This window comes from Piliocolobus tephrosceles, chromosome 10 (assembly GCF_002776525.5).
Source record: "Piliocolobus tephrosceles isolate RC106 chromosome 10, ASM277652v3, whole genome shotgun sequence".
NCBI classification, from domain to species: domain Eukaryota; kingdom Metazoa; phylum Chordata; class Mammalia; order Primates; family Cercopithecidae; genus Piliocolobus; species Piliocolobus tephrosceles.
Window position 1 is genome coordinate 47,219,575 of NC_045443.1, and position 27,330 is coordinate 47,246,904.

At 54.1% G+C, this 27,330-nt stretch overlaps 1 protein-coding gene across 3 annotated transcripts; it reads left to right on the forward strand.

The window, feature by feature from the left end:
- Window positions 1-317: 317 nt before the first annotated feature.
- On the forward strand, window positions 318-26,810 carry ASIC1 (acid sensing ion channel subunit 1). Of its 3 annotated transcripts, none has more exons than XM_023210589.3 (12): window positions 318-632; window positions 1,480-1,857; window positions 2,485-2,680; window positions 20,094-20,244; window positions 20,886-21,013; window positions 21,307-21,463; window positions 21,810-21,866; window positions 23,074-23,227; window positions 23,670-23,761; window positions 24,287-24,366; window positions 24,445-24,549; window positions 24,731-26,799. In XM_023210589.3, exons 2-12 carry the CDS (start codon window positions 1,496-1,498, stop codon window positions 24,833-24,835), a joined length of 1,587 nt encoding a protein of 528 aa, XP_023066357.1. In that variant the 5' UTR covers window positions 318-632; window positions 1,480-1,495; the 3' UTR covers window positions 24,836-26,799. The 3 variants fall into 3 exon arrangements, with proteins under 3 accessions (XP_023066357.1, XP_023066355.1, XP_023066356.2); XM_023210587.3 differs by having other exon boundaries at window positions 23,670-23,899; window positions 24,731-25,911; XM_023210588.2 differs by lacking the exons at window positions 318-632; window positions 1,480-1,857; window positions 2,485-2,680 and adding an exon at window positions 16,520-17,179 and having other exon boundaries at window positions 24,731-26,810.
- Window positions 26,811-27,330: the final 520 nt, after the last annotated feature.

Here is a 27,330-nt window from a genome sequence, read left to right on the forward strand (position 1 = left end):
CGAAGGAGACAGCGCGGGGAGGGGGACGCTAGGGGCAGACACCCTCCCTCCTGCGCGCACACACGCGCGCGCGCGCACACACACCACACACAGAGTCACACACACAAGCCATAGGGCCTCGCAGGCAGGGAGACGGCTCCGGGACTGGAGAGAGGCAGCTCCGCCGAAAGCTGCCGCGAGGAGGGGCGAGGCTGCGCTGGGAGTCCCGGGTCCCGCTCCCGTGTCCGGGGCCCCGCGTGCACACCGGCCCAGAGACAGCCTCGCAGACACTCGTAGGCGCGCACGCGCACCCTCTTCCCTCCCCCTCCCCTCCCCCTCACCTCCCGCCGCCTCCCGGCCGGACGATGGATCCCTGCAGATCCCAGGGCTGAGAGCACCGCGCACCGCGCCGAGCCCGGGCGGACCGAGCCGAGGCGAGCGAGAGAGCGAGCTAGCGCGCGCGGGCGGGCGGACGGATCGGAGCCGAGCGGGGCCGGGCGGGCCGCTCCCTGCAGGGCTCTGCGCGGCGTGCCGCGGCGGCCCCGGGCTCCGGCCCCGGGCCATGAGCTCCTCCGCGACTCGGCGCTGAGCCCGCGACCGGTCCAGCGCCCCAGGACCCGCCGCCGGCTGCTGGCTTCCCGAAGCCCCCTCAGGTGGGTTTCCGATCCCCCTGCCTTTGGCCGCGGGGCTCCTCGGCACCCCTAAGCCGGGACTCTCCTCCCTCTGGATTTCCCTTGCTGCTGGGGCGGCTCGGTGGCTGGGAAGGGGGGCGGGGGCCGAGCAGGGGATCTGACTGCGACGAGAAGCTGGACTGGGGGGGGGGGGGGGGGGCGCCGGGGGGGGGGACAGCTCGCTGTCATAGGGAACCGCGCCCCCCCTCCATACATCCACCTTGGGCAGCCCGCCACCCCCCACTCCCAACATACACACACACAGCCTGCTCTTATTTGAGAACTGGAGACACCCGCAGGTGAGGACTCAGGCTGGGCCCCTCCCCAGAGGTAGCCACCTCCCTGGGGGTATTTTGGCCCCAGTTTAGCTCTTAGGACCAGAGCCCTGTCCTGTGAATACCCGTGACCAGGAGAGGAGCTCCTTACCCTGGGGTCAGCCCATCTGGGCCAGTTTTCATCTCCAGGATGGGGTGGACATTCTTGTCCCAGAGTGACCCCACATCTGGAGGGAACTCCTGCGCCTGCCTATGGGTGCATCAGGACTTCCCCCTCAATCTTGGATGACTGTATCTAGGGTCTCCCCGGGCCTGGGAAGCTTCTCTGGGAGAGCATTCTCTTGGCCTGACCTGACCCCCTGTTCCTCTGTATTTGGAGGAACCCTGGATGTGTCCCTTGGTCAGCCACCTCTGGGCTTACAAAGCAGGGAAGTCTTCTGCCTGAGGAGTCGGTGACCTCTGGAGATGAGGATTCTGGATGGGCACATGTGGAGGGGCCCCATGTGTACTTCCATCCCAGGACAATGACAGACTGTCCCTCTCCCCTCCCCCAGAATCCCCTCAACAAGGATGGAACTGAAGGCCGAGGAGGAGGAGGTGGGTGGCGTCCAGCCGGTGAGCATCCAGGCCTTCGCCAGCAGCTCCACGCTGCACGGCCTGGCCCACATCTTCTCCTACGAGCGGCTGTCTCTGAAGCGGGCATTGTGGGCCCTGTGCTTCCTGGGCTCGCTGGCTGTGTTGCTGTGTGTGTGCACGGAGCGTGTGCAGTACTACTTCCACTACCACCATGTCACCAAGCTCGACGAGGTGGCTGCCTCTCAGCTTACTTTCCCTGCTGTCACGCTGTGCAACCTCAACGAGTTCCGCTTTAGCCAAGTCTCCAAGAATGACCTGTATCATGCCGGGGAGCTTCTGGCCCTGCTCAACAACAGGTGGGTGGCTCCCACCCTCCCTCAGCCCTGCTCCTGGAGTTGTGTGAGTTCCAGTCAGGGTGTCTGCCTCCCTAACCCACCATAGAGCCCAGCCAAGCCTGCCCTTTAACCCACCCCTACCCCAAAACCTGCCACTCACAGCAGAGGAGTTAGGGTGCTGCTGAGCACCCAATTAAGGACACCCAGCCTCTGATCCCAGCATAGTCCAGAACAGCTTGACCCCTACCCAGCCTGAGATATGAGACATTGTCACCCTCTCTGGAGTGAGCTTTACCCTTATTCTGGCCACTCTGTCTTGACCTTCTTGTCAGCTGGGGGATGGGCACAGACCATCTTTAAAGGGTAGAGACTATAGTATAAAAGCCACAGCCCCTGCCTTGTCTCTCTGCCCACCTTATCCATGCTTCCTCTCACCCATATACTGGGATGCCCTGCCCCTGGGCAGCCACTACAGATCCTTCTGTCATTTCAGACCCATGTGGTAGATCTTCTGCATGCCCAGCTCTCCTTCCTTGCCCACACCTGGGCCTGATCTCCCCAGGGCTGGAGGCTGCCCCCATCACCCTAGTTGGGTGTGGGACACTGATGGCTGTACTGACCCGTGTGCCACTCACCCCTGGGCCCCAGGTATGAGATACCAGACACACAGATGGCAGACGAAAAGCAGCTGGAGATATTGCAGGACAAAGCCAACTTCCGCAGCTTCAAACCCAAACCCTTCAACATGCGTGAGTTCTATGACCGAGCTGGGCACGACATTCGAGACATGCTGCTCTCCTGCCACTTCCGGGGAGAGGTCTGCAGTGCTGAAGACTTCAAGGTGGTGAGTCCCCTGGTGTGGGGTGTGAGTCAGCCTGGCCCACAGAGGAGGAGGAGGAGACAAGGAGCAGGCTGGGCCTCTCCAGGTGCTACTCTGGGAGAGGAAGTTGTGTGTCCTGGGGTTTGCTTCTGGTAGAAGGGGAGTTTGTTCAGCGTAGGGACACATTTATACTCACTGCATGAGGGCCTGAGCCTCAGCCTTGCAGCCATGATGGCAGGAAAGAGAGCATACAGTGCACAACACACACATATATGCACAAATGCACGTGGCCTGACATAGCCACAAACCCACCAAGCTTACCTTCTAGGCCACAGGTGTCAGAGCTGAGCAGAGAGGTGGGTAAGCTACAGCCTTGTTGCTTGTAGTGAGGTCCAGGACCATCATTTGGAAGCTTGAAAGGAATGCAGGACTTTGCCACCCCACTTCCCAGACCTACTGAATCAGAATCTGCATCTAATAAGATCCTCAGGTGACTGGAGTGTACACTAAAGTTTGAGAAGCACCGTGAAGGACAAGTAAGGGAAACCTTCTCTTAAATAGCCTGACAGTAACTCCCTCTGTGCCATCTGCACCCCACACATAGACACATACACTGGTTAGGTTCCCTGCTTGCCAGCAAGAGCCACAGAGCCAGGGTCTGAGGAAGGGAAGGCCATCAGGACACCCAGTCATGGCTGCCCTGGAGGCTTCCTTTGCATCTCAAAATGGAGATACCCCACAGATGTGGCTGCCTCAGGCCAGCACCTCAGGGAGGGCGTAGGGAAACTGATTTTGGCATCTGATGTGCTGGGCGACCCTGGGCAAGTCACACAGATTCCTGAGGGTTAAGACCTGGACCCGGATGGCAAAGAGACCAGAGGCTCCAGAGCCATGTAGGAACAATAACACCAAATGAATGGACAATGTTCATAACTCTTTCACATGTTTTCTAGGCTCCCCTCAATCGCCTTGATACATAATCACGTTAGCTCTATTTTACAAATGCACGAACCGAGACACAGAAAGGCAGAATGATTTACCCAAGCTCACACAGTTAGTGACAGGTGACAGGTTCAGGATTAGAACTCATGTCTCCTTAAGCTGAAAATGTCCTTTACTCTTTTAATTAATATTATGGACACTGGAGTTATTGTGTCCACTTCACATTATTTTCCAGGACCCTTTTCTCTCCATGCCTGCTCAGCTCTCAGATCCTCTCCCTTTTTCCTGCCCATTTTCTCCCTGTTTGCTTGCTTCCTCCTGCAGTATGGGAACACGAACTGTATTTGTGCAGAAAGGATGGCACCATGGTCACGTTTAGTGTTTCTTGCTATGCAAGACTTCCCAATCTCTTTAAGCCTTGCTCTGCAGACCAGTTTTATTGGCCTTTGTCAATCCTGCTGGACAAAGTTTACCTGACTGCACTGTTTACTGAGCCAAGCTGATGGGGAGCTTAGCCAAGATGCAAGAACCACTTCCTTCCTATCTTACTTCTTCATAGCAGGAGAGTCTTGGATTCCCCAGAGCTCGAGACCAGAGGGTTCCCAGTCTCACAAGTGATGCTCCCAAGAGTAATAGGACTGTAAGTGAAGGTAGAAGCAAAAGTCAGAGCCCCCTCTCTCCAACACACCCAACATACAAGCAGGAGGGGCCCCTGAGAAAGATGGAGAAAATGTATTTGTTTGAGTGGTTTGTAGTGTTGGATGAGGGAGGGAAGTGCTTGGCTCAATCTGAGGAGGTGCTAAGATATAAATTTGGGCACAGTTAGTCCATAGAAAGTGTTCAGTTGAGGCTCCATCTGTCCATCATGTCCAGAAAGATTCCAAGTGGTGATGCTAAGACGTTTGGTCGATGATGGAGATGTTGAGATGTGATTGGTCCATGCCATCTGAGGGGACCATTCTAAGTAGTCAGATGGAGATGTGATTGGCTCACAAAGTTCTGGAGCAGTCTGAGTTGTTCCTCTTACCCCGGGGGAGAGACACACAGGCTAGCACCCTGCAGCCCCAGCTGTGCCGCTTCTTGCTTCTGGGTTGTCAAGGAAGACCAGGTTTTTGCTGTTTTGCAGCCCGTGTCAAAGACCTGACCCTGAATTTTGCTGGACCCGAACCTCTCACCCCTCCCTCTGCTCTCTTTAGTTGATTTCATTGCCAGCCCCTCTCCATGTCAAGAGCTCTACCCATAGGGATGTTCCCACACAGATGGGCGTCTGGCTGGAGTCCATGTCTGACACCTCCCTGCTGGAGAAGGGCCTGGCAGGCTCTCTCCTCCAGCTCCCCAGTCCTAAGGGCTCCCACACTCCTTGCCTGATGCTCCACCCTCTCCCTTCTCTCCTCAGTCTCGTGATTAACATCCTTGACATTCTCTGCTAGGCTCAGAGGTGTGTTGGGAGTGTGTCTCTAAGCCCTGGGCAGATGTAGCACTGACAGAAAACACCTGTCTATAGGGTTAGGGTCTAAGGGAAGCCATCTTGGCATCTTCTGCAGCCTTCAGAGAAGAGGTTCTTCACTGAGGAAAGGAGGTAGTGAGGGAAGAGAGGCTTTGTGGTTAGGGCTTTGGTTGCTCTTTCAGTGGCTCAGGAAGAAGCTGCTGGGTCCCATCCAACAGGATTGCTGTGGGGATACCACCCCCCACTGTCCAAGACCTTGCTCAACACATTTGCAAAATATAGTCTGTGGGAGCACGTGTGGACTCTTTTGTAGATTTCTAAGGGCAACCCTCATCTCAACAATAAGAGCCCTGTTTCTAAAGGCTGGTTGGGGGAGGCATAAGAAGACAATTCAGGGAGGCTGCTCCGGTCACTCAAAGACCCCAGCTCCCCTGATGAGGATCTGCAGTAACAGGTATTTCTCCAGATGTGCTCCTGGATCCAGCTCAACCCCAGGGAGTAGCTGGTGGTCACAGAGCATTTGGCCAGGGTCCATCCCCCAGGTGTGGCTGAGTCAGCTTGGGAGGGTGGAGGTGAATATGGGGAGCCTGAGCTGAATCCGGGAGGGACTGGTTTGGAAATCTTTCAGGATTGAAGAGACAGAAGGGCAGGGCAGGGAGTATCCCCACAGCAACCTGGCTGGGAAGGTCTCAATAGCTGCCTCCTGAGCAACCATAGTGACCCAACTACAAGGCCCCCTCTTCCCGGCCACCTCCTTTTCTTCCTGGTAGGGTGCTTTGTTGCCAAGGCAACGGGGTCTGCGGCTCCTCTCTCCTGCCCCACCTTGAGGCCACTCAGGCCAAGGCAGGGCAGGGGTTCCATGGAGGGGGGCTGGGGTGCAGCTGTCTGCTGGTATCTGGGTGGGGGCCAGGGGAGTGAGCACAGTCGCAGCTGGTGCCAGCCTCCAGCTGCACCTTATCTGTCCCTGGCAGTGGGAGCAGCTGATGTGGCCGGAATGCTGAGCAGCAGCAAGGGGAGGGGGCTGACAGATGGTCGCCCAGTCTGCCCTATGCCACCCCCTCCTCCGCTGAGACCTAGACCCTTTGCCTAGGGGAGAGAGAAGCAGGAATTCATTTCTGGGGCCTGAAAGAGAAGGAAGAGGAGGGCAGAGAGTGGAAATGCTGGGGTGGGCATGTGGTGCGGCTCATAATCTCTCTCAGGAGGGTGAAACTGGGGGACAAGAATCCCTGGGAGGGGTCCACAAGAGTACTTCTCAGGACCCTGGATTGGAAACCAGAATCTCCCAGGGAAGAGGTGGAGTGAATGAGCACAGAAGCCTCCCCCACAACCCACTGCAAGGTTCCGAAGGGGCCCGGGCATCCCCTGGAGCACCTAGGGAAGTAAGATCCTGCAATGACAGGTGGCTGTGGGTGGCTGATCCTGGGACCCAAAGTGGGGAGAGAGAGGTCATCTAAAAGCAGGAGAGCCAGGGATGGCAGCGCCCGGCAAGAGCCAGGACTAGCAAGGAGCTTCTTCATCTCCAGGGTTCACCCCTCATCCCCACACCCCATGCTGCCCCATAGAAGCTCAGACCAGAAGTCCCTTGGAAGGGCCTGACCTTACTGCCGGGGTCTGCACCCTCCAGCTAGGCAGGGAGTGGAGGGGCTGCTGAGGGGAGAGGCTGCCCAGACTGCTGTGCAGAGAGGGGAAGGGGGGTCTTGGGCAGCCCCACCCAGAGGCCTGGTGGTCTGCACGGGTGGGAAGGGGGAACATGCACAGATTGCAGAAGGATAGAAGAGGCTGACCTGGAGAGAGTAACTTTGGAGGAGGGGTTCATGGGGTTCATGAACTTTGGGGGAAGGGTTCCTGCCCTAGGTGTTCATGGCTACTGCCTCCTACCTTATCCTTCTCATCTGTTCCTCCCTCCCAGGAAGTGCCTAAACTGAACGCAGGCGGGTGGAGAGAGGAGACGGGAGCAGAGCCCATTGCAGTTGCAGGAATCCAGTGGGTGGGCCCTGGGTTGGGGTCTCAGATGGCTCCTTTTCCCTCTGTCTCAGACACAGATACACACAAACATCCTTCAGGTAGCCCAGTTTTCTCTCTCACCTCTTCCCCTTCTCCCCAGACCCCAGTCATTTCTGACTCTACCCCTCTCTCAGACTGGCTATCAGCTGAGAGCTACTCTAAGCTAATTGATCTCTGGGCTGCTGGCTAAAGTAATAGGGAATTCAGTAACTAAGTGCCTCTGGGGGCCAAGCCTGGAAGTGGAGGGCTAGTCTTGAGCCTTTGTCACTGCCCAGCTGGTGGAGAACTCCTAGGTGTGGCCACTGCATGCCCAGTGTGTCCTGGAGACAGAGGGGGAGGCCCACAGAGAAACTTGGAATGTTCTGCTGTGGGTGGAGGTTGTTTCTGAGTGTGCTTCAGTTTTGTGGAAAGTAATTTCAAATCTCAGGAGATGGTGAGGGAGACAGAATATTCAGAATAAGAAGCTGGGATTAGGGGAGTGTTAAGCTCCACTGGATTCATTCCCATAGCAGACAGTGCCACTTCCGTGTGCCAGGTCCTGCACTGGGGCAGTGAAGTGCAGCATGGGAGGTTCAGGGCCGAGAGCCATGGGGGTGGTACTAAAGGAGGCCAGGTGGGGTGGGCTTCAGAACAAGGGGGAACATGCTGGGGATGAGCAGACTCTCAACATCCAGGGGGAGTCCTCCCAATCTCCCCAGCCAAACTCAGCCTCTCGGAGAACACCAGGTTCATAGAATGTGTTGGTGTCTCCCCAGCTAACTAAATCAACCGGCCAATTCTCTCCGGCAAGGGCCATTCTTCAGAGCCTTGGCCAGCCCCTGCCCACCCCCACCCCCAAGCTTTCCCTCACTTGTATGTTTGAGGTGGCCAATCTAGAAGCCTCTACCTTCTGACCTATGATGTCCCAGTCAGGACTCTTGGGTGCACATTCTGGGAGGCAAAGCTGGAAGGAGACAGCAAGAATGAGAAGGGGTGCCTAGCTGGGTGGAGGATGGGACTGGGCATTAGGGCTCCTGGTCTCTATTTTGGGCAGAGTTCCACCTGGCCCCACTTCTTAGCTTCTAAGCCCAATCTCCTTTAAGGAGGTTGTAAGAGTATTCTTTATTGAGGGGCAGCCCTTCCTCTGGGACTCTCTGGCCAAGTACACACTGCCCCATGTGTAATGGATGTGCAGCGCCAGCCTACCTGGATACAGGAATTGGACATCTTCCTCACAGAATATTTAAAAATGAGCATGAAGCTGCTGTGTATTCACCTTAAAGGGAAGTTCCCTTAAGGAACTGTAAGGGCAGACACTCTGCCACCCCAGGCTCTCCAAGGCCACTCTCCAGGGAGAGACAGGGCCAGTTGTGATCTGTCTGAGATCCCGTGAGTTCTTGGATAGAAAATGCTTTCCCACCCTTCTGTATGCCCTCTGTGTGACTGACAGTCCTGTGGGCCCAGGAGGTTCGGCTGTGCAGCTTAGTGCTGTGTGTCTCTAGTTGGTGTCATACCAGCATGCCAGGCTGAGAACATCCCTGGGGGTGAGACTGCTGCAGTGGCCTTGGCCCTGGACAGCAGCCATCTCAGACTTCCTCACAACACCCTCATCACATGTGCGCCCTAAGCATGCAAGCACACATGTGCACCTCTGTGTGTGTCTGGGGTAGAGTGTGGATGTACAGTGTGAAGCGGAAGCATGTGGAGGTATATGGGGGCCCAGGCAGCTTGGTGTGTGTGGCCGTGGGAGAAAGCTTTTGTGCAGGCAAACCTCTGGTTGCATGCAGAGCACATACCCGCAAAATTAATCGTCTCTTTCAGTTGTGCTTTGCAATTTACAGATTCCCTTTACTTTAGCTCATGTGATCTTCATAATTCATGTAGGTAGGAAATTGTTAACATCTTCATTGGAAAAATGAGAAAAATGAGGCTCAGAGGAGTTGTGTGACTTGCCTGAGGTCACACAGCTGGGAAATGACAGAGTGGGATCCTGACTTCAGATCTTCTGAGTCCAGGTTCTTTGTGTATGACTGTAGGAGCAGGAACGTGTTTAGAGGAGGGTGCTCTGTTGAGAAGCAGTGTGGGGAGGCAGGAAGGGCAAGAAAGGGTGCAGAGAAGAGACTCTAGGAATCCCGTTCCCAAGTTGAGTAGGCCTAGTTTTTTGATGCTTCTGTCCTTTCATTGCACCATCAGACGAAGTGCCTATCTTAGGTGAACCCACCACTGCCTTTCCCCAGGGTCACACCAGGGCAGCCAGGACCTCCCCGAGGAACTCACACACCAGGGCAGCTTAGTATCGCATTGCCTACATGCTCAACATCCTTAAATGGGCGTGCAGTGCTGCCTGGCAACCCCACTGTGTTTTTCTGGTCAACTTGCTCTGCCTGATGACTACTGCAAACTTCTCCACTCTTCTCAGTCACCCTTCCTAGCTCCTCTCACCCTCAGCAGATGACCCTGCCTCCCACTTACTTCACTGAGAAAATAGAAGCCTCAGACAGGATCTTGTCCTTCTTCTGGGTACCAAGCCCTAGAAGGGAACATTCATCTTATCTAGGATAAAGTCTCAACCTAGAATTTTCATCTTATTCCCTTCTGCCTTTTTAAGATCTTTCTCCTGCTAATTCTGTCTCTCCCTGCTCTACAGTTGGTCGCTCCTTCTCAAGTGGAACCCCATTGACAATGAAGCATGCTGAAGATGCTCCTGTCTTAAAATACATAGCTGTAACGACAGCTAACATATACTGAGCACTTGCTATGTATTGGTCTTTGTGCTAAGATAAAAACTAAAACATATGTGTCTCTCAACGCCACAGCACCTGCCAGCTCCTATAGTGTCTCTGCTTCCCTTTACAAAGTTCCTAAAAGTGATGTGTTTATTTCACTGTTTCCATTTTCTCATCTCTAACTCACTTTCTGATCCAGGCTGCTTTCTTCCCCCATCATTGCCATCCCTCCTAAATGGTTCTAGCTAAAGCCAGTGGTCACCTTCATGTTGCCAAATCCAGCAAATATATATATTTTTTTATTCTTGATCTCTCAATAGCATTCAAAATAGTTGCTCACCACTTCTTTTTTTTTTTTTTTGAGACAGAGTTTTGCTCTTGTTGCTCAGGCTGGAGTGCAGTGGCGCCATCTCGGCTCACTGCAACCTCTGCCTGCTGGGTTCAAGCAATTCTCCTGCCTCAGCTGCCTGAGTAGCTGGGATTACAGGCGCGTGCCACCACGCGTGGCTTTTCTGTGTGTGTGTGTGTTTTTAGTAGAGACAGGGTTTCTCCATGTTGGTCAGGCTGGTCTCAAACTCCTGACCTCAGGTGATCCGCCTGCCTTGGCCTCCCAAAGTGCTGAGATTACAGGTGTGAGCCACTGCTCCTGGCCCCCACCACCTCTTTTTTGAACTACTCCCTTTCCTGACGATCATACTCTCTTTGTTTTCCTTCTCTGTCTACCCACTCCTCTGTCTCTTTGCCAGTTCATTTTCTTCTACTTGGCCATTTAGTGTCATCACTACTCAAGGCTCAGTCCCAAGCTTTAATCTTCTTTTAAATCATGAGAGTACAATGCACCGTATTGTAGCTTGAAGAATTTTTACACTGGTATGTCTTACAGTGTAGTATTTTGCATATTACACTGGTATGTATTTACATTGGTATAAAACATTTCCAGTACCCCAGAAAGTTCCTTCAGGCTGTTTGCTAGTCAATGCTACCCCACAAGAGTTAACCACTATTCTATCAGTATAGACTAATTTCACTCGTTCTTGAACTTCCTGGAGTATATGTATCCTCCATACGGTGTATACTCTTTTGTGTCTGTTTTGTTTTGTTTTGCTTGTGATTATATCTGTGAGATTTATCCATGTTGTTGTGTATGGCAGTGGTTGGTTCTTTTTTGATGCTGTATGGTACCTCATTATATGAATATGCCACAATTGATCCATTCTACTGATGCTAGACATTTGGGTTGTTACTAGTTTTTGGCTCTTATCTATAAAGCTACTATGAACATTCTTGTTCATGTTTTTTAGTTGACATATACACTCATTTCTCCTGGGCATATGACTAGCTATAGAGCTATGGTTAAGTCATAGGGTATGATTCTGTTTAGCTTTAGTGGATACTGCCAAATCAGACCTTTTTTCTATTTTTTTTTTAACTTTATATTCTATTCTTGGGCAGTCTCATCTTCACTCATGACTTCAATTACCATCTACACACTGACAACTGCCAAATTTATGTCTCAGCCCAGCTCTCTCCTCTTAGCATCAGCTCTAGTCGCCAATTTCCCACTTAACGTCTCTCCTTGGATGTCCCTAAGACTCCTCAAAACCAGCATGTGCAAAACCAAAGTCATCATCTTACCTCCCAAACTAGTTCTTTACCTGTGTGCCTGATCTAGTGAGCCACCCCACTGTTCACCCCATCATGCAAACCAGAAATCATCCCTGACATTCCATCTCCCTCACCTGCCTTGACAGGATCTACCAATTTTGCCTCATAAACATCTCCACTCTACCCCTGTTACGGGCCGTCCCACCACTGCATGTCTCACTGGGCCACTGCAATGGCTCCTCAACAGGCCTCCCAGCAGTCCCTCTATATCCTTCACTCTGCAGCCATAGCTGTCTTTTCAAATCAAAGCTCTGATCACTTGAACTCCTTCTGTGGGGAGTCTTTAATCGTCCCTGAGCCAGAATCCTCACTGTGGCCTTTAAGACCCTGAGTGACCTGGGTTCTCCCTGCCTTTACCCACCTCTCCAGCTACACTTGCCCCTTCTCATCTCTCTCCTTCAGGGCCCTTGCACACACTCTGTTCTCTCTCTGAAATATCCTCCCTCCTCCACAGGGGCACATGCGCACACGCATACACACACACACACCATTACCTAATTACTCCTCTTTATTTATTTATTTTTATTTTATTTTATTTTATTTGTATTTATTTTTTTGAGACAGAATCTCCTTCTGTCACCTGGGCTGGAGTGCAGTGGTGCAATCTTAGCTCACTGCAACTTCCACGTCCTTAGTTCAAGCAAGTCTCATGCTTCAGCCTCCTAAGTAGCTGAGATTACAGTCATGTGTCACCATGCCTGGCTAATTTTGTATTTTTAGTAGATATGGGGTTTTGCCATGGTGGCCAGGCTGGTCTTGAACTCCTGGCCTCAAGTGATCCACCCACCTCGGCCTTCCAAAGTGCTGGGATTACAGGCATAAGCCACTACGCCCAGCCTCCTCTCTATTCTTTTTTTTTTTTTTTTTTTTGAGACGAAGTCTTGCTCTGTCGCCCCAGCTGGAGTGCAGTGGCCGGATCTCAGCTCACTGCAAGCTCCGCCTCCCGGGTTCACGACATTCTTCTGCCTCAGCCTCCTGAGTAGCTGGGACTACAGGCGCCCGCCACCTCGCCCGGCTAGTTTTTTGTATTTTTAGTAGAGACGGGGTTTCACCGTGTTAGCCAGGATGGTCTCGATCTCCTGACCTCGTGATCCGCCCGTCTCGGCCTCCCAAAGTGCTGGGATTACAGGCTTGAGCCACCGCGCCCGGCCCTCCTCTCTATTCTTTAGACTGTAATTCAAACATCATTTCCTCAGAGAAAGCTTCCTTGACTCCCCAGTCTGGGTCAAGTCCCTCTGCCATTCACTCTGATAGAGCCATATTTTTTTTCATAGCACTTGTCATGGTTTGTAATTAGATATTTATTTTTTTCATTTTTGAATTGATGTCTGTCTCCCTTCTTCGATAGTAAGCTCCATGAGGGCAGGTCCATGATGTGTTCTCTACTGTGGCAATGAGTAAATGAAAGAATGAAGAAGCAAGGGATTTGGAGACAGATGACCTCATTCCAGCCTCCAGCCCACTTCTTGCTCTTCCTGAGACTTGAATAGGCTGGTGTGGCTCAGTTTTCTCACTTGTCAGATGGGAATGAAGTTACTCATACCTGCTTATTTCACTGGGTTGTATAAGGATCCCATGAGATAACAACTGAAAACCATGGGCCGAGCGTGGTGGCTTACACCTGTAATCCCAGCACTTTGGGAGGCTGAGGCAGGTGGATCACCTGAGGTCAGGAGTTTGAGACCAGCCTCAACATGGAGAAACCCTGTCTCTACTAAAAATACAAAATTAGCCGGGTGTGGTGGTGTATGCCTGTAATCCCAGCTACTCGGGAGGCTGAGGCAGGAGAATTGCTTGAATCTGGGAGGCAGAGGTTGCAGTGAGCTGAGATCACCACACCGTTGCATTCCAGCTTGGGCAACAAAGAGTGAAAAACTCTGTCAAAAAAACAAAACAAAACAAAGCAAAAAACACCATGGAGCATTACACAGACGTAAGGGGTGGCTGGAATGAAGAAAGAGATACAGAAAAAGTCAGAAACCACTCAGCGCACACTGCTAAAGAGAAGGTCTGGATGGGGAGGGCTGCATGTTTGGACAGAGGGTTCAGAACTGAGTGCAGCTCTGTGTGTGTGTCTGCTTGGGCACCTCTCCAGGGGCCCTCTGTGTATGCCCTTTGACATTTTCCTCATCCTCCAATTACTTGAACAAGATGAAGATGAGAAAGAATGTTAGAAGAATAAGCATTTGTTTGAACACGCATACAGGTGATGGAGGAGAGAGGACGTGCAGTTGGGTGTGTGTGTGTGTGTTGGGGTGTATGTGTTGGGGTGTGTGTGTGTTGGGGTGTGTGTGTCGCCCCACACCAGGGCTGTATGTCTGTGTGGTAATGTGAAAGTGTGCAGTGTGGTCTTGGTTGCTGTAAGGGAAGAGGTATTCAGTTGCACCCAATTTACTGTCCTTTGGCGCTGTCTGTGTATGCACACCCTTCTCTTTGCTGGGGCTCCCAAGCTGGAAGCTCTCACTGCCTTTGCTGCTTCCTTCTGGAAATCAATCTACTTCCCCTTCCAAAATATCTGAAGGAGAGGGACAGTGCCCTCTAGTGGGAATGCATGGGCAGCTGCAGCTTCCTCAGCCCAAGCCTCAGCCCACTCCACTCAAGTCTGGAAGTCCTCTCTGAAGCACTTCCTGGGGAATGCAAAGGAGGAGGCCCCTACCCTCTGAGAGCTCAAGATCTGGCAGGCAGGAAAAAGATGCACACAGGAGAGGACACACCGGTTCATGCAGGAGAAGCCTGAGGACAGCAGCTGAAGGTGGGGGGGGGGGTCTCTCCTCATCTCTGCAATGACTTATCTCTGGTTGCCCAGGGTGTTCCTGGCCTTCCTTGCTTCCTGTTCCCACACATGGTCTCTTGGTCCTGCTCTTTTACTCTTGGTCATTACTCATGGCTGTAGGGCCTTGAGCAGACCCAGACCCTTCAGTCTATTCCCTGGGTGGGCACTAACAGCACTCTGTGGAGTTGGGGGAGGCTTCTTGGAGGAGGTAACGTGAGTAGGGTCTTGAAAAATTAGTAGGAATTCTCCAGATGGAGTCCAGGGAAGGCACAGGACTGTGGATGAGCCTTGTGTGTCTGGGGATGGGTGGTGGCGGCTGGATGCTGGCCTGAGGTGGAGGGTACATTGCTTTCAGCTTTGTGGGGCCACAAGAGATGCCTAAATTTTCACAGGAGGCAGTGGGAAGTGAGAGAAGATCTTTACTTTTTTGAGACGGAGCCTTGCTCTGTCACCCAGGCTGGAGTGCAGTGGCACGATCTCGGCTCACTGCAATCTCTACCTCCCGAGTTCAAGCGATTCTTGTGCCTCAGCCTCCCAAGCAGCTGGAACTACAGGCATATGCCACCATGCCCGGCTAGAGAAGGTCTTTAAGCAGAAGAATGGTCAGAGTCACACAACATGGACTAAAGGTGGGGAGAAACTGCAGGGAGGCAGGGAGACCAGTTGAGAGGCTGTTGTTTAGGCAAAAGAGGAAGGCAGTGGCTGTTGTTTAGCCCAATCTGAGGGCAGTGGCAGAAGGATGGAGGGGGCGAGAGGTCCAGACTCCGATTCTGGGACCTCTTTGTCCCTGGCAGCAAAGCTGAGGCCAAAAGTTCCACATTACTCAGTTTTGCTACAACCTGGCACTCTGCCTCCCATCCCCAACACACTCTAGGGTCTCTGCAAATGGAGAAGGAAGATGGTGGGAGCAGGGAGGGAGAAGAGAGGAGGAGGAGGGGGAACACAGCCTGGGACTAGGGGATGCTTAAGGAATGGGGAGGCCCAAGCAGACCCACCTAGCCCCAGTCTAGCCCTACTGCTCCTCCTCTGGCCCTGCAGAGAAAGAGTTAATCTGCTATACCTCCCTCCCCAACCTTCCCCTCCTCCCCTCAGGTCACCTTCTTGGCCCTGGAGACTTGGCTGGTGGCTCAAGTTCCTCAACCAGTGGCCCTGAGTAATCAGAGCACACAGAGGGACCAGGGGCCTGGGGGCAGGGAATGGTAAATTAGGGGCAGGGGAGCCTCAGAGACTGAGGCCGGGAGTCTGCAAGGCTGAGGGTTTGGCGGGAACCCCAAGTTGGTTCCCAATACTCTCTACCTGACCCAGGTCCCCCTGCCCCACCCCCAGCACTGATCTCAATTTCTTCCACCCACCAGAGAATTCCTCGAACTCCTAAACTGTTGAGGGGTGCAGGGGGCAAGCTGAAAGGGGTAGTGGTGATCTGCCAGGAAGCTTTCCCACTGCAGGAGACAGGGTCCCTCCCCCTAGTGCCAGGAACTGGTCAGAAATGAGTCTGTGGTCAGTGAGAGACTGCTGCTAATGGAACCTGGGCTGGCCCACAAGCCACAGGAGGGGTAGGGGAGAGGAAAGGAACCAAAATACAGCTCAGCATAGGGGGTGGGACTAGGGCTGGTAATGCTGTCCTGAAGTAGAGCTGGGGCCAGGGAGGGAGGGGAAGAGAAACAGGGTCGGGGACTGGAATTGGAGGTCTGAGAGAGTGCCTGGTGGTGGGGCACGGAGGGGCTAAGGTATCCCGGAGGAGTAACTGGATGAGGGGAGAATAAGGGAGAGGACCCAGAATTGGGATGCAGGCACTGAGGGACATGATGAGGAACAGACTGGAAGATGACAGAGAGCATGAGTATGTGTTACATGTGTCCTGGGGGGTGGGGACTGTTGTCACTGCGATCATCATGGCAGCGGGCGCAAAGGATGGTGCCGGGTCCCTCCTCACTAGGAGGGGTGGGTTCCAGGAGTCCCAGCCCTAGGCTTTTCCAGGGTTTCCACTCTGTCCTAAACCCTCTCTGTGCTGCTGGAGCTGGTGACAGGAAAGGGGCTCCAGCCCCCTGCTCTCCATCAGCCTCCTTTTCCCACTGCCATCAATTATTCATCAGCCCAGACACCCGCCCTCCCTGGCAGGGCAGGCTGGTCCTCCTCCCATGCCCCGCCCCAGCCACACTGCCACAGAGGCCCTGGTGAGGAAGGACAGCCAGCCAGGCTGTGGATACCTGACTGACAAGCTGGGCGGCTGGCTCTGCCGGACTCTGCCCGGGGTCACATAGCCTTCCCCTCTGGCACCTTCCCCCTTCCTCCTGCCAATCCCTGGCACCAGGAAGCCCCTGGAGAAAATGCCCATCCGGATCTTCTGCTCTGTGTCATTCTCCTCTGGAGAGGAGGCCCCAAGGCCCTTGGGAGATATTTGGGGTCCCCACCACCATCAGCAGCAGCAGGACATCTCAGAATCAGAAGAGGAGGAAGAAGAGAAGGAAAAGGAGGCAGTGAGGAAGGAGGCCAGCGAGAGGCATTCACCCATAGACTTGGTGGCCTTTGCCAACAGCTGCACCCTCCACGGCACCAACCACATTTTTGTGGAGGGGGGTCCAGGACCAAGGCAGGTGCTGTGGGCAGTGGCCTTTGTCCTGGCACTGGGTGCCTTCCTGTGCCAGGTAGGGGACCGCGTTGCTTATTACCTCAGCTACCCACACGTGACCCTGCTAAACGAAGTGGCCACCACGGAGCTGGCCTTCCCGGCGGTCACCCTCTGCAACACTAATGCCGTGCGGCTGTCCCAGCTCAGCTACCCTGACTTGCTTTATCTGGCCCCCATGCTGGGACTGGATGAAAGTGATGACCCTGGGGTGCCCCTCGCTCCACCGGGCCCTGAGGCCTTCTCTGGGGAGCCCTTTAACCTGCACCGCTTCTACAATCGCTCCTGCCACCGGCTGGAGGACATGCTGCTCTATTGCTCCTACCAAGGGGGGCCCTGTGGCCCTCACAACTTCTCAGTGGTGAGTGGGGCCCCATGCCTGCCACAGTACCCCAAGAGTATCTGCCATGGCTCTCCCTGACTGTCACCTCCTGGGGCTGGGGCTGGGGCTGATGACTGTGCTGTCCCCTCCTCACCCGGCTGACCCAGGCCAGAGCTTACCCAGGAGTCCAGGGCCTGGAGCTAGGCTGATATTCCCAGGGCCATACCAGCATTGCTTTTCCCGTTAGAATCTTGAAACACGTCTGTCTGAGATGGTGTTTCCTCCCTACGTGTCCTCCAGCCTCACCTGCCCTTCCCAAGACCTCCTCATGGTCCAGCAGGGCCCGGGACCTTGCTCCATCTGTGAGGTCAACCTTTGATCTGTTGGTGGCCGCCAATGCCTGGCCAGTTGATCACTATTTTGACTAGCACCCATGGACTGAAGCTGGGGTGGGTGCTGCCTGGTCTCTGATGGTACAAGAGAAGGGAATGAGAGGGAGACAGTAGACGGGTGGGGACATCCCCCACCACCCCCACCTCACCATGCTGCTTGTCAGCAGCTCCCACAGCAGGGACTTCAGTGCGTCTTTGCTTGGTCTTCCTGTGCCCTCCTACGGGTGCCCCACCCCCACCAGCTCTGTGTGTGTGTGTGTGTGTCTGAGGGTAAATAACAGGTCTTTAAGTCATATCCCTCTCCCCAGCTTTAAGTGGCCAGGGACCCTCTTCCTAGGGGAAGCTCTCACTGGGAACTGTCCTCCTGCTTGGCCCCCCACCCAGGGGTCTAGGGCCTTCCCTGCTGGAGGGCCACCTGGCACCCCACTGTCTCTCCTAAGTTCATCTTCCAGGTCTGTCTGGCCTGACTGCTCTCCTGCTCTACCAGCTCCCAGGTACCAGGCCTTCCCTGCCCCACACACCCATCCCTCAGTCCTCCACCTCCTCCCTAGTGTAGGGGCAGGGGATGTCATCATACCGGTGCATCATGGGATGACTGCAGGCATACAGGGGCCTGGGGGTTTGGGCCACTGGGCCTCAGGGAGGCCAGGAGCCATAGGACGGTGGCTTCCTCTGGGCCTGAGGGTAGAGCAGACACTTCTCACCCAGGCCCACCAGGTGGCAGCAGCAATTCATTGTACAGCAGCCCAGTCCTCTGAGCCAGCGCAAGGCAGGGCTGCTAGCCGGCCTCAGACACCTCTAATCCCATACAGCTCCGGATGGAGTGTAGGCATGAGCATATGTCCAGCCTGGAGCCTGTGGCTGGGTGCCGCAAGACCTGGTCGTGGGGCTGGGGATTAGGAGCCCTTGGAGTTCTCTCTGCCTCATCCCTAGACCTCACCCACAAAGTGGGGAGAACAGTATGTTTCCTTTTCTGGAGGGCAATGGAGGAGGCTGTTCTAGGAAGGGGGAAGGGGACAAAGACCCTATTCCCTAGTAACCTACTGCCATTGCTGCTCCAGTCTGGCCTGAAACTCTTTTGTCTGTCCCCTGCTCTGGGCTGTGTTGACTCACCTTATGACCTGTTTTGTGGACTTTGTCACCATCCAGCAGTAGTAAAAGCACAGCCACCCCAACTTGGGGACATTCAAGGAGGCTGTGGGGAAAAGGCCAAGAATAACTGGTTTACTTTTCTCTTTGCAGCTTTTTAATCAGCACTGTGACCAGGGCTGCACCGGGGCGTGGAGTGGGGAGAAGACTGGGGAGACAGCCCCCAGGGCTGAGATATCTCCTGAGGCCTTCCTAGTTTTGCAAAAGCATTAACACTCGCACCATGCCCTGGGGGCTCAGTCCCAAGTGCTGGGAGAAGAGGTGCTGGTGCTTGGTTGAGCGTGGTCCTTGGTATGGCAACTGGGTCTACTTTCAGGTTCTGCTGATAATAGAATAATGATAGACCCAAAGGGCTAGGGGCTGCAGGAAACCAAAAAACTGAGTTTGGCTGGGCACGGTGGCTCACGCCTATAATCCCAACACTTTGGAAGGCTGAGGCAGGCGGATCATCTGAGGTCAGGAATTTGAGACCAGCCTCGCTAACATGGTGAAACCCCGTCTCTACTAAAAATACAAAAATTAGCCGGATGTGATGTTGTGCGCTTGTAATCCCAGCTACTCGGGAGGCTGAGGTGGAGGTTGCAGTGAGCTGAGATTGCGCCATTGCACTCCAGCCTGGGCAACAGAGTAAGACTCCATCTCAAAAAAGAAAAAAAACAAAAACAAAAACTAAGTTTGGGTCTTGGGGAAAGCAGAATTTCAGATTCCCAGAGTGAAATCTAGGAGAAGAGAAGATATGTCTCAGAGGCCTCAGGAGCTTGGGCCTGAGGAAAGGGTCCCAAGGAGGGGCCAGGGATCTGGCTGTGTTGGGATCCTGGTGATGAAAATGCATATGTCAGGTTCCTGGCAGGAAAAAGACAGCTACCTGATGATTTAGTTGAAGACTTTAACAAAGGGACTGCTGACAGATCTGTGGGCAGGGTTCAGAAAACCAGTGAGAGGGGCTGAGGCAGTGAGCAGTACTAGGAAGTCGTTATCACTTCTAGGCGGAAGAAGCCCAAAAGAAGACAGTGCTGCGTAGGGATCCCTGACAAGATTTGTAATCATGGAGGGCACAAGCCACTACTAGAGCTACAGAGGGGCAAGGGCTGGAGAAGGATTCATACCCCAATCTTTCCTCCTGCCTTCTGATCCATTACCAATACCTCCCAACTGTGAAACCCGACTAGAAGCCCATGCAGGTGGCAAAGGAGCTCAGGCTATGCACCCTACCAGGAACAGTTTTCCAGGGCACACAGAGGGCAAGGAAGGGTGGGAAACAGGTGGGAGAGGGGAGCAAATGGAGAACAGGCTGCAGAGGAGGAACCGTTCCCAAAGGGTGTTGAGATTCCAACAGCTGGGGTGACTAGGAACAGCCCTTGGTGAGTAGAGGGTGCTGGCAGGACTCAGGCTCTCCACTCTGCCCCCGCTAGGTCTTCACACGCTATGGAAAGTGCTACACGTTCAACTCGGGCCGAGATGGGCGGCCACGGCTGAAGACCATGAAGGGTGGGACAGGCAATGGGCTGGAAATCATGCTGGACATCCAGCAGGACGAGTACCTGCCTGTGTGGGGGGAGACTGGTATGTCGCCCGCTTCAGGGGCCCCTCTGCATGGCTCTAGGCCCCAGCCTCTGCCAGGGGATTCCTGGGCTTCTCTGTGAGACCTGGGCAGGGCCCGGGCTTTCCCCTCTCCCCCCAGCATCTCACCATCTCCATTGCTGACTCTACCTGACTTCCACACTCACATCTCTCTGGCTCCCCCTTCCTGGCTCAGTTACTCTCCAAGGTAACCAGCCATCCTTTTCCATCAGCGCCACCACCACTCTATAAATAACTCCCTCTCTTCTCAGGCTGCCTGCCTGTCTGGTCTCGGGGGGCCTTGGGACAGAGAGATGGGGGGAAAGGGAGAAAGGGAGGGGGAGAAATGGAGAGCATCTGAAACAGTGACACTCTGGGAGAAAGTATTTGAAACACCAAGATGCAGAGCAGAAGCCAGGTAAGAAAAGAAGTGTGTAGGATGCAGGGGTCATCAGAGCAGCTCAGAACTGGTAAACCCAGAAGGAGGCCGGGGGATGGGCTAGGACCCTATAGACTTCCCCCACCCCAGTCCCAGTGTATGCTATGCTTATTCCCAGGAGAGGTAGGATGCCTGATGCCCCCAGGTCTGAGGGGGGTTAGGGAGTCAGGAGTCCTCTCAACCCACACACCCCTCATTCCCCTAGACGAGACGTCCTTCGAAGCAGGCATCAAAGTGCAGATCCATAGTCAGGACGAACCTCCTTTCATCGACCAGCTGGGCTTTGGCGTGGCCCCAGGCTTCCAGACCTTTGTGGCCTGCCAGGAGCAGCGGGTGAGAGGGCCATGGGAGGCTGGTCCTGGGATGGGGTGTTGGGGGGTCCAGATGGAGTGGTGGGCAATCAATCATGGGAAGGACAGGTGAGCGAGGACCTGGGTGGTAGTCTGGCTAGTCCGAAGTATGAGTGATTGAATGGACAAGAATGTTCTGTAAACTCTGAGACCTTCAGAGGCTGCAGAGAGAGAGGGGGGCAGAACTCCAGAGATCTGCATCTTGTCAGAGGAGTCCATCAAGCTGATTTGGGGAGAAGTCCCCGCACTCCCCCAGCTCCCCGGCTTTCCCAGCAGCTCATCTACCTGCCCCCGCCCTGGGGCACCTGCAAAGCTGTTACCATGGACTCGGATTTGGATTTCTTCGACTCCTACAGCATCACCGCCTGCCGCATCGACTGTGAGACGCGCTACCTGGTGGAGAACTGCAACTGCCGCATGGTGCACATGCCAGGTCAGGCCCAGGGCTCCAAGCATACTCCTGGGGTCCCTGGGCCTTTACTGCCCCTTACTAGCTCCCCATCCATATCAATCTCCCAACCCCAGTTCCAGCCCACCCCATCCCATACCCATCTGGCTCTTGTCTCTCTGACCCCGGTTCCTGCCTGCACCTCCGGGGATGGGTGGGAAGGGTCTAGAAGGTATAGACTGGGAGCGAGTCACTTCTGGGGCAGCGTGGGGGCCCACCAGTCCTCCCCTCCCATCCTCTCACAGCTTACACCTTCTAGGCCTTTGGTAATACCACCATCACCAGACCCCTTGAATCCCCATCCTGCATCATTGTCTTTTCTCCTCTGTAGGGGATGCCCCATACTGTACTCCAGAGCAGTACAAGGAGTGTGCAGATCCTGCTCTGGGTGAGCGCCCCTGGCCTGGGGCAGTCTGGGGGAGGGAAAAGGTGCTGCCAGCCATGTGCACAGGAGTTTCAGGTCAAGCTCCCAGAAGTCTCACATAACTCCTGGACTGGGCTGCACCCTCTCTTGTGTCTGATACTAAAGCTGAGAATGGTCAGGCATGGTGGCTCACAGCTGTAATCCCAGCACTTTGGGAGGCCGAGGTGGGCAAATCGCTTGAGCCCAGGAGTTCGAGACCAGCCTGGGTAACATGGTGAAACCCTGACTCTATGAAAAATACAAAACAAAAATTATGTGGGCATGGTGGCATGTGCCTCTAGTCTCAGCTACTCCGGAGGCTGAGGTGGGAGAATTGCTTGAACTTGGGAGACGAGGTTGCAGTGAGCCAGGATTGTACCACTGCACTCCAGCCTTGGTGACAGAGCAAGACCCTGTCTCAAATTAATAATAATAATAATCGGCCAGGCGCGGTGGCTCACACCTGTAATTCCAGCACTTTGGGAGGCCGAGGCGGGTGGATCATGAGGTCAGGAGATCCAGACCATCCTGGCTAACACGGTGAAACCCCGTGTCTACTAAAAATACAAAAAAATTAGCCAAGCATGGTGGCAGGTGCCTGTAGTCCCAGCTACTCAGGAGGCTGAGGCAGGAGGCGGAGCTTGCAGTGAGCTGAGATCGTGCCACTGCACTCCAGCCTGGGTGACAGAGCGAGACTCCGCCTCAAGTAATAATAATAATAATAATAATAATCAATAAAGTTGAGAATAGCATCTTCAGAGGACCCTATGAAAAATGAACAGAGGTCACCTGGGAATGGCCTTCATCTTCTTTCATCAGCCCCTCAGCTGGTTGACCCTGGAGGGTCCTGAGGAAGTGAGATATAAGAGTAAGAAATATCCATGGTGAGGCTTGGTGAGAATTAGCTCAAGGTGGACACAGCTGTGAGGGGGCAGCTGGGGTTCTCCTCACTCTTCTAGTTCTCTCCATCTACATCGTTGGTTCAGTGGCCTGCAGGGTTCAGCAGGTAAAGTCCTCAAACATGCCTCAGGCTGGATGGTGAGGTAGGATGTTGGCAGAGTTTGGCATCCAGGCAGGTCATGGAAAAAGAAAGGGGCCCAGGGTTTCTCTGGGCAGAGCTAGGATGTGCATGTGGGAAGGTGCTGGCAGAAGGGCACCACTCAACTGGGACCTCTCACCTGGCTGAGTGCAGACTTCCTGGTGGAGAAGGACCAGGAGTACTGCGTGTGTGAAATGCCTTGCAACCTGACCCGCTATGGCAAGGAGCTGTCCATGGTCAAGATCCCCAGCAAAGCCTCAGCCAAGTACCTGGCCAAGAAGTTCAACAAATCTGAGCAATACATAGGGTAAGGGCTCTGACTGGGTACAGCAAGGCCCTTGGGTTGGGACTGTGAAATGGATGAGTGGGGTTTGATGGGGGCGGGGGCTGGCAGGCAGGGGGAAGTTGAGATAACACGGGGAAGGTCCAAAAGGCAAGCAAAGAGTCTAGGGTGGGTATGCAGGGAAGATCAAGCCAGAATAAGCAGGAAAGCACCCCTTTCTCTTCCCTTTTCATCCTCATTGTTGTAACAGTAGTCACCTTATACTTAATACATACTACATATGGTACAGAACATTTTTCCCTATATACGATCTCATTTAATCCTAAAAGGCAGGTATCTCCATCAGCGTCTCATTTTATGGATATGGAAACTGAGATTCAGAGAGGCTGCCTTGCTAAGGTCACCTGGTTAGTAAGAGACAGAGATATGACTTGAACCTAGGTCTCCTCCCCCAACCCCTGTGCAGGGAGAACATCCTGGTGCTGGACATTTTCTTTGAAGTCCTCAACTATGAGACCATTGAACAGAAGAAGGCCTATGAGATTGCAGGGCTCCTGGGTGAGCTGCTGATGGCACCTGTCCCCTTCCCATGCCATGGGCATGGCATGGCTCCCTATCATCCAAAAGCAGGGTGCTCACTTCTGTCCCATGAGGGTCCTCCACCCCAGAGGCCCTTCCCCAAACCCTGTTGTCTTGGTAAGTGGTGAGGGAAGGGAACTGAGCCTTCTTTTAGGGCAAAGTGGAAAAGAGAAAAGATAGGCCTGTGGTCATGAGGGAGGGATAGGCATGGAAGTGGAGACTATTTCATATGCTCCTAAAATTGGCCCAGAAATTAAGAGTTTTGTGGTATTTTGTAAACGATTATTTTTCTTGAAAAGCACCTGCTCGTTTTAGAAAGGTAGAAAAACGCAGAAAAGCATAGAGAAGAAAATAAAAATTCCACCCGAATCTGGCTTTGCAATCCTTCTGTGCGAAGGCTGCCAATCCCTTTGAGAATACAACTTGCCCGCCCCAGTCCCAGTAAACCCTGCTGCCCCCACGGCGTCCTGACCCCACTGACCCCCCTGGCCCCTGCCCCCGCAGGTGACATCGGGGGCCAGATGGGGCTGTTCATCGGCGCCAGCATCCTCACGGTGCTGGAGCTCTTTGACTACGCCTACGAGGTAAGCGGGGGCGGGGCCCGGCGCAGGGCCACGTGGGGGCGGGGTCCAGCCCGCCCATCTGCCCCGTCCCGGTCCTAGGTCATTAAGCACAAGCTGTGCCGACGAGGAAAGTGCCAGAAGGAGGCCAAAAGGAGCAGTGCGGACAAGGGCGTGGCCCTCAGCCTGGACGACGTCAAAAGACACGTGAGGGAGCGAGCTAGGGCGCCCTCCAGTCCGCCCCTGCCTCCACCGCCCCAGGAACCCCCGTCAACCCCCACCCACCTGCCTCTGCCACCACCTTCTCTCCTTTGTCTCCTGAATGCCCCAGCACTACCGGAAGCCCTTCCGAGGGATAACCCGTCCCTGTCCTGTGCCCTTCCCCTAGAACCCGTGCGAGAGCCTCCGGGGCCACCCTGCCGGGATGACATACGCTGCCAACATCCTACCTCACCATCCGGCCCGAGGCACGTTCGAGGACTTTACCTGCTGAGCCCCGCAGGCCGCTGAACCAAAGGCCTAGATGGGGAGGACTAGGAGAGCGAGGGGGCCCCCAGCTGCCTCCTCACATCTGCCCTGGGGACTCCCCTCACTCCGGGGCAGATCTTTCCTCTTGTCTGTGGTAAGGAAGGAGTCTTGACCATAGAGTCCTCTCCCTGCCTCTATCCCATTCTTTTTACGTTTAACAAAACTAATCTAAGAAAGAACTAAAAAGGGAGAACGGGGCAAAGGACCTCAGGCTGCCCCTCTCTCCATGCTGCCTCCCCTAGCTCCCAGCCTGAATTCTGTCTGTCTAGCTGTCTGTCATCTGAGTGTCCACCTACATTCTGCTGCCACCAGACACCAAAGGCCCTTCCCAGTGAGGGGTGGAAGGGATCCCTGGGGTCTGGAATTTGGCCCCAAACCAGAGAATGTACCTTAAGGGGGAGGGCTAGTGTGGGGGAGGGAGGCTTCCCCAGCCTTAAGAGACCCTCTCAGCCCAGTGACTGTCCCCAAACCCAAGTCTCCTGGCAGGAACTAAAACCTCAGCCCCACTCTTTCACACCATGTGGAATCTCGTGGGGGTCAGGGATCCCCTTAAGAAGTGGTAATGGGGTCAAGATGCGGCCCCGGTGCTGTAGGCTACATCCTGATACCTGTAAGTTCACCCCCACCCCACAGCTGCTGCAGAGAAATCCCAAGAGGCAGCCCTCCCTCACCATCCCATAAAAGACCTGGCTGGTTAACGTCCAGCTCAGGGAGAAGGGCACTGGTGTCTAACCTCACTAGTCCCTCTCCCGGAGGCCCTTGTAGAGGGCCACATCCATAAATTTTCTTATGGAACTCTCCCACATCCTCTTCTCCAACTTCATTTGCTTCTCTCAACAACCTCATCTGCACTTTCTATTTCTATATGATACAGACTCTATATTGCTATATCTCTGTATATACTTTCCCCAGCCCTGTCTGTCTCCACCCCATCCCCTTTTGTCTCTGAGAACCATTCTCCCACCCCAAGTTCCACCTTCTATGTTTCTGCCCCCTCCCTGGTCTCTGAATGCCTTCGCCTGTATAAAGAGTTGGACTCTCTCCCCTGGTGTCTGTACTGTGTACACACATCCCTCTGAGAAGCACAAGGAGACGACACGCGCATTGTAACCTTTGCACTGTCTCAGTGGCGACAAAGGAAGCTGTGAATCACAAGCTCTGCCTCTTTCTGGCCTCACCCTCTCCCCCAACCCGGGCACCCTCGACCCTCCCTGCAGCCTTAACATTCTCTTCCCCTGCTCCTCCTATCCCATTGCCCTTTGCCCAGCTGACAGTAGCATCCCCAGGGAAGGGGTTGCTGTAGAGATAGCCCCCACCCAGGGGATGGAGGTCTGTCCTGGACACTAAGCCAAGTGTGTCAGAGACAGAAGGGAGCTGGGGATTGGTGACTCCTAAAGCTGGGGCAGTGGGATGCTAACAGGCAGAAGCTGAGGTCCTCAGTCAGTGGCCTTTCCTCCTTCTGGGTGCCCAGCCCCCTTTCCTCACCTGATACCCAAGCCCACCACTTTTATTTTCTGGTGAGGTGGGTTTGGTAGGAAAGAGAGGCCTAGAGGAGGAGTTGAAAGCTCTGCTGTTGTCCCTCCCTATCTTAATGAGAGACAAGTGAGGTGGAGGGCCTACCCCCTCCCTCCACCAGACACTCCTTCCAGGCCTAAGCCCCAACCCCTCTCCAGGCCTTCCTTCCCCAGCTGTGTCTTGGTCTTCAATCCCAGAACAGGACCTGTGAGCAGGTCACCTGTGCATTGGCCTGGAGCTGGAGAGTAAGGCTATAGGATCTTTGGAATCTCTTGGTTCCTAGGAGTTTCTCAGAGATCATACCTCCCCAGAGGGAAGCAGGGATGAGGCCAAAACGTGTGCATTGGATAGGGGAACAGCAGGCAGGGCTTTGGGTGACGCATGCCTCTGGTTTAATAAACTGGGTTTCAACCATCTCCTCTTCAGTGTTGTTCACTTATTTGAAAACATATTTAGGTATTCTCACTAAGTGCCTAGAGCTGAGCTTGGTTTGGGGCCAAACAATTAGGGGATGAGTAAGGAGAAGGTTTGAGTAGGGAGACTGTGGTCCTCCTGGGATGGGACAGACTGACCATCGTATCAGGAATAGTTTGAACCACTGGGCGGGGAAAGAGGGAGGAGTCAAAGGCAACAAAGGTCCAAAACAGAATCCCCATCACAAACAATGCTTTAGAGAGAGAGCAGAGTCAAAATTCAAGACAAACTGGAACTTATTATAAAATCTGGAAGCAGGCTGGCACGGTGGGTCACGCCTGTAATCCCAACACTTTGGGAGGCTGAGACGGGCGGATCACTTGAGACCAGGAGTTCGAGACCAGCCTACGTAACATAATGAAACCCCCATCCCTATTTTTTAATATTAAAAAAATATCTGAGGCCAGGCACAATGGCTCACACTTGTAATCCCAGCATTTTGGGAGGCTGAAGCACGCAGACCACTTGAGC

Excerpts from the sequence above, each read along its gene's own strand:
- ASIC1 (XM_023210587.3), top strand. The coding sequence starts at position 1,496 with ATGGAACTGAAGGCCGAGGAGGAGGAGGTGGGTGGCGTCCAGCCGGTG. Across the intron at positions 21,464-21,809 it reads CCGCATGGTGCACATGCCAG|GGGATGCCCCATACTGTACT; the intron begins GTCAGGCCCAGG and ends TCTCCTCTGTAG. Across the intron at positions 23,228-23,669 it reads AAATCTGAGCAATACATAGG|GGAGAACATCCTGGTGCTGG; the intron begins GTAAGGGCTCTG and ends ACCCCTGTGCAG.